At 37.0% G+C, this 7,252-nt stretch overlaps 1 protein-coding gene across 1 annotated transcript in view; it reads right to left on the reverse strand.

The window, feature by feature from the left end:
- LOC106875000 (zinc finger SWIM domain-containing protein 5) overlaps positions 1-5,111 on the reverse strand; it is a 39,408-nt gene extending 34,297 nt beyond the window's left edge. The window contains exon 1 of the mRNA XM_014922941.2: positions 4,091-5,111. Within this exon, the coding sequence (XP_014778427.1) occupies positions 4,091-4,451 (361 nt within the window). The 5' untranslated portion in view covers positions 4,452-5,111. The remainder of the gene's footprint in view (positions 1-4,090) is intronic.
- Between the last annotated feature and the right edge of the window lie 2,141 nt (positions 5,112-7,252).

Consider the following 7,252-nt stretch of genomic DNA (forward strand, 5'->3'; position numbering starts at 1 on the left):
AAGGCCGTCATTTACTTAAATGGAGGTGAAGATATCGACCTTATCTTTCTTAGCGATGGCGAACAGTGAATCCAATTTTCTTCCAGTGAGAATCAAAACCGGATGTTGATTCAGTTCGGTCAAGAGCTTCACATCTTTTCTACTTAAAAAAAAAAAAAAATAATAATAATCTTAGCTTCCGTTCTCTGCTACGCAACAAAATGTCTTCAGTTTCTATTACTGTATCAGTTTTTTTGAGAATTAGTTGTCAGACACTCTTTCCAACTTGATTCCTTTTGTTGTGGAGAAAGGGAGCCCGTAGCTGGTCCTCCACGACATATCTCAACGTAATGTAGACGAGAGAGAGAGAAAGAGAGAGAGAAGAAAGAAGTACTTGACTAGTACTTTATTTATCGTTCCTATAAAAACGAAAGGTAATGTTGACCTCGACGGTATACGGAGCCAGAACAACTTCATGAAATCATTCTATTGAACACAAAACAACTCTAACGATCTTCCACCACCTCATCATCCACTCCTTCCCAGCACTCGGCTCATTAAATTCAATCGATGCCTTGAATGAGTGAGAAAGGTAAAATTGACCTGAGCTGGAATTGAATAGAAAGATATAGAAAAGTAATACTGCAACTGAACTTTGTCAAACATTAGTGATTCTGTCATTCATCAACTTTAATTGAAAGAGGAGTGGCTGTCGGGAAAGGGATTGATTCGATAACAATATATGACTGACACTTTATCGACTGAGCCTGGAGGGGTGAAAGGAAAAAGAGACTGCTGGCCGAATTTGAACTCAAAACGTAACCGAAACTGAAAGACTGGTATTTCATCACAAGGGATACAATAGCTTCTGATTTTAGACACGAGGCCAGCAACTTTGAGAGCAGAGGGTTTAGTCGATGCCGTCAATTCAGTTCTTGACTGATGTTTGATTTTATCAATCCCGGAAAAAGAAAACCTAAGTTGACATCGGTAGAATTCGAATTCAGAAAGTCAACTGCCTGAACAAGTACGCAAAGTATTTTCCGCAACGCTCTAACACGTCTACCAACCGATTTCAAGAAGCTACAATCCGAAAAACTCATTAAGTCAAAATTTTCAGAACAGTGTGATGTTGTGAAGTCCATTTTGCAATGTTTAAATAATAAGACTACAGTTTCGTAGCAGTGTGGTGTTAGGTGTAGATTAATCGATTTAACCTTTTGCCGTGACTTCTCACTTTATCCCTGGAAGATTAGAAAGGTTCAGATAGAATAATTGTGAAGGATCATATTGTGTTTAATCTATAGTGAGATACAACGAGGACCATCCTAACAGCATTCTAGGTTCCCGGGCAATAGACGAGAGCTTTATATATTCTAGAATATTGATCTGACAGCAAACCTCAGCATCATACACAGATAAATATTAGCCCAAGACTCGTGGACATTACCAAATGTGTCCATTCTTTATGACAGCAATGGACAAAAATAGATGGGGATTTGAGTGAAGCTGCAGTGGCGATTGATTCGACTGCTGTATATTACTTAAAGACCTGTAATAAAGTTAATTCTTTTTTAACACGATCAAAATGATTTAATATTAGATATTGAAACAATGTACCCACCCCCACCCATTCGGAAGGGGTAGATTAAATCGATCTATTAAAGCGATAACTATTCGAGTCAAAGCGAGAACCCTTATATGATCGCTCGAACTTCTAGAAATAACAGTCAAGTCACCTTGAAATCATACCCTAACGGAACCAAAACTATATTTTGTACACAACCCTCACCACTCCAAGACATTCAATCATCAAAGTTTGTTTTAGAAACAGATTTCATAAAAATAACATTCTGAAATGCCAAATATTTTTTTCCCTAAAAGATAAATTTTTATTATGATATATCTTATCTCACAGAACCCAGAATTTGGGGGAAACGCTTAAATAGGCAACACTAATACATTAGCTACAATGCCCAACATAACTTTAAAATACGGGATGGTCACGAATGGAATGTCTTTGATAATAGGTCTAATCGACTAGGGTTGATCTAAGGGTTACACAACTAATACATGTTTTACACCCATCCCTCCCGGAAGAATAAAAGACAACGAACTCTCAGGGTTCGAACTTAGAACATGAAGAGATGTCAATGCAGTAAAGACAATTTCTTAGACACAAGAAATTAGCAAGGAAATGGGAGGGGAGGGGGTCGATTTAATTTGATGTCAGAAGAAGGATGAAAGGCGAAGTTATGTCGACAGGTTTTGAACAGACTATAAAAGTTCCAGAACAAATACCGCAAGGTATTTCGTATTATCGACGCGTTAATGATTTTGTCAATCCTCTGTCGTAATAATAATAATTGTTTCTCAGACAGAACGCCTAAAGAAGGGGGTTAATTGACTCTATCGACATGAAAACTTGAACTGTATAGTTGACTTTAAAGAGAGCAGAAATAAACAAATACTACAAGAACAATCCATTCTTTATTAATAATTCTCTGGACTTTATTCATAGCAGTTATATTAACACATCCTTATGTTTTAAGTTGAAATCGGTTGTGGCCCTCGCCTTGAAATAAATAGAGTTACGAGCTAGAAAAAGGGGGAATCGATTTATTTTTATTTATTTTTTTGCCACTGTTCCCTCTTGGTTGTGTCCGTGTTAGAGAAAGAAACCAAACAGTAGCAGCAGTAAAATACAGCAACAACATTAAGAGTCACAAGAAAAATATAAAAAAAAAAGACAGAAGGCATGTGGATACTGAACTGCGGCTAACGAATAGAAGGCTTAATTTTGAGCTAAAGCCCTCCTACTCTCGCACTAAGATTAATAGTGAGGGGAGGAGGAGGAGGGCAAATAAACAAACAACTGTCCTGTCGAGGGTGTAACGAGGGGTAGACCCCCTCCCCACCTTCTCTCTATTGAGGAAATGTAGTAGTAGTAATTATAGCAGCAGTTACAATAATAGTAATAGTAGTTGTAGTAATACTTATATAGTAAATTTAACAGTAGTAGTAGTAGTAATTAGGTATACGAATAGAATGAACATTATTTTCTAACTCTCTTCATTTATAGGGAAAAATGAGGGTTTTATATAAAGACGCGTGTGTGTGTGTGTATATACACATACTTACACACACATACATATATATATACATACACACATATATATATACACACACACATATATATACATACACACACACACACACTCCTTCTCTCCTGTGTGGATGTGTATCTGCAGAATATTTCTTAATTGACTTTTCTGTCGAGTTTCAAGGAACAATACTACGATGCAGGCATACGTGTGTGTGTTTATACATACACACGTTAGTTTGTGGGTGTATTCATATAAATTTAGCACTTTATGGGTGTATACAGCTTGGGAGTATTGATATCTACATTGAGGTGTTTTATAGATATATATAGATAGATATATGAAAAGTATATAGTTTATAGGTGTATATACGATCAGTTTGTAAGCCTATACAAATGCGTACGTATATATATATATATATATATATATATATATATATATATATATATATATATACATACACACACACACCAGTGATTATTTCAGAATGTACTTTGTGATATAAATGTATAATCCACACATATTTGTCGTTTATAATAAACAATGATAATTTTAAATTATATTTGTGGGTGTGTATGATAATTATTTTACAGGATATAATATACACACACACACACACATACATACATACATACATTTCGTTCTGTTTTTTATTTTCATTTGAATAACCCAGGCTTGGCTATTTCCTTATTTTCACAATAATACAAAAATATATAGCTTTGTGTACGCGCATGTTCATAGGTAGGTGCGAGTATATATATATATATATATATATATGTACATGTGTGTATATATACATATGTGTGTGTTGTATGTACATTACACGTGAATATGTGTATATAGGCACTCGTACAGAAAATGTACATTCATCAGATTTACTTGAGATGCGCGTCTTTAATACAAAACGATTTGTGGAATGGTTATAATTAATGATATTATTATTATTATTATTATATAAGTCGACGAAGAGAAGTGAGAGTTGAGGTGAAGAGAAGAGTGGTGCTTACCTATTTGTAAGACATTCGCTACAGCATTCGCCTCAAGAAGTCGTACACCGTGATGAAAGGGCAACTTCTGGGTATCTCCGTTGTCCTTGCAAGCATTGGCCAAAGACGAATACATACATATATCCATTTCATTGCGTGGGAATGACCAGTAGACGATGCGGTTCTGTACGGGTTCTGGTATCCGGTCAAATCGAAGTTCCACAGACTGGAAGGCTATGTTTTCGGCCACAACTTTGGCGCAGATATCCAATAAGCTGTCCACTTGGCCGCCGCGCACCTGCTCCACCTCGTTCCACTGGTCGCAGGTCGGCCCAGCAGAAGAAGACACACCAGAACATAGTCTCTTCTTAGCCAACGCCATTGAGAATCATCTGATAGCATTCGGCTAAAATAATAAAGCATAGACACACATACACACCATACCACACCGCAGCTACTACAGACAGATTACATACATTAGACATAGACAGCACATCACACCATATCACAGATAGAGAAGAAACACACGGCCAGCCGATTTACACTATATTTATGTGTGTGTGTGTCTGTGCATATATATATATATATGTATAATGGACAGACAGATATGTGTGTGCGTGTTTGTATTGTCGAGGAGATTCGGAAGTACGTCCCTGTCGGCGTGGATATAATTTCTGAATAGTTGTAGTAGTGATAGTAGAAGTGTTGGTGGCGGTGTGTATGTTATTGCATGGAGCATGGAGTTGTGGGGTTACTGTGTTTGTGTGTGTTACGGACACGGCTGACAGGAAGCGAAGAGACACGCCGAGTGGAGTGGAGGTGACGAGAGTGGAGTGAAGACTCATTCTCAAAGTGAATTTAGGAGTGAGAGGGAGGGTCAGAGAGAGAGTGACTTAGGGAGAGAGAGCTCAAGTGAGAGAGTGAGAGAACGGATGAAAGGGAGGAGAAGGTTAAGGGGTGGTGGTGTATGTAAATGCGTGTATCCGTGTCTAGGCGTGCGTGTATATAAATAAATTGATGTTTATATATTCAAGTACGTCTGACATGTTTTTATCGTCTTTTTTTTCGTCTTCGATATGCAGTAAATATATTTGCAGCTAAACCATGGTATTTATGACAGCGTAATATATATATATATATATATATATATATATATATATATATAGGGAGAGAGAGAGAGTGTGTGTGTGTGTGTATTTATGTATGTGTGTAGGGGCTGTGGTGATGAAACTATACAGTATATACGGGTGGGAGAAGTTGGGAATTTTGGCAGGATTTATGTAAAACTCTGATTACTGGCATTACAAAACCGTGCGTATGTTTTAGCGTACGATTGTGTGTGCGTGTGTGTGTGACGTATACAGAAGAGGAAGAGTTTAAGTTATGTGTGTGTGTGTGTGTGTATAGCTTAATTAATAAGGCATTGAAACAGAAAGGCTTTCCCCAGACAATAATATATATATATGGAAATATATGTGTGTGTGTGCGTGGATTTATGTATATATTTACATAGACATATGGTGTATGTATAGACATACATATAGTGTGTGTGTATATATGAATAGAGATGGTATGTAAACATATATGTATACATACAAACGTGTGTATGCATGTGTGTGAGTACATAAAGTATTTGCGTGCGGCTTAATCTCTAATATTTACATCTCTCCCTCTCCCTCTTTACAATTTCTGTCTTTCATAGAAAACATCACCACCCCCTTTCCCCTCTCTTACACTTTACTTTCTCTCTCAGACACCCATTCAGCTTTCTAAACTACTTCTCTCCCTCTCTCTCTCTCTTTCTCTCTCGCTTTACACACACACCTCTTCGACTCTTCCATTCTCTCCGTTACTTTCTCAGGGATAGAGACTGTAGGTACGTATATAGAAATACACACACACGCATATACAACACACACATATATATATATACATATGAGAGAGGGGAGAGAGAGACAGGTGGAAAATGAGAGATCGACAAAAGCATGCTTTGGGTGAAACAGTCAATTTTTGATATTTAAGGTTTCAAATTCAGGCCCAAGGTCAGTGGGTGGTAAGGCGATGACATCGACCCCAATTCTTGACTGGTACTTGTTTTATCGACCTCGAACAGATGAGAGATAAAGATGACCTCGGTGGAATTTGAAATTAGAACGTAAAATGTCAGAAGAAACGCCGCTAAGCATTTTGTCCGACGCGCTGACGATTCTGCCTGCTCACTATCTTTCGATATAAACACATATAAACTAGCCACCGCATTCAACGTTTTGACTTCAATATCAGATAATGTTTGCACTAAATAAAATATTTTGATATGGGCGCAGACGTGGCTGTATGGTAAGAAGGTTGCTTCCCAACCACATGGGCCCAGGTTCAGGTCCACTACGTGACACCTTGAGTGTCTTCTACTAGAGTCTCGAGCCGGAAACTGAAAGGAACCCGTCGTATATATGTATAGATATATAGTTCACATATGAGACTCAGATATTCTCTATATCGAAGAGACTTAGTGCTCAAAAGATTCAAACTTCGACTTCGATGTCTTTACAGGGGATCGATTCTACAAGGTAAAGAAAAGCTAGAAGAGGGGTCAGGTTGAGCGGGTATAGAAGCAATAATGGGGATAAGCAAATTAGACACATCAAATAGATTAAATGTATTAAGTACATCAAATACAATATATATATATATATATATATATATATATATGTGTGTGTGTGTGTGTGTGTGTGTGTGTGTATACATGTAAAACGAGGGACAGGAAAAGGTAGAAACTTTCAGATGATGAATTTATATATTTATATAATTAAGTCCAACTGACACAGAGAACAAACGACATCTTCAAACTTCTTTGCACTCTGGTGAGGGAGAAGCGTATCCTCCGATATTAAATGCATTCATACGGCCGCATTTTGTGATGAACTAAATCTGCCAACATTATATTGGATCAAGGCCCCAGAAACAGCTGTTGACCTTATAATACCTTTCTTCCACCCCTTTAAATTTTTCCGTCGTTTGTACTCGTTGTAAGTTGGACTTATTTATATAAATATATATACATACATACATATAAATTCATCATTCATCATCTGAAAGTTTCAACATTTTGCTTTCTCTCGTTTTGCATGTATACATACATACATACATACACACACACACACATATATGTATATATATATATAT

This window comes from Octopus bimaculoides, chromosome 24, assembly GCF_001194135.2.
Source record: "Octopus bimaculoides isolate UCB-OBI-ISO-001 chromosome 24, ASM119413v2, whole genome shotgun sequence".
Classification (NCBI taxonomy): Eukaryota; Metazoa; Mollusca; class Cephalopoda; order Octopoda; family Octopodidae; genus Octopus; species Octopus bimaculoides.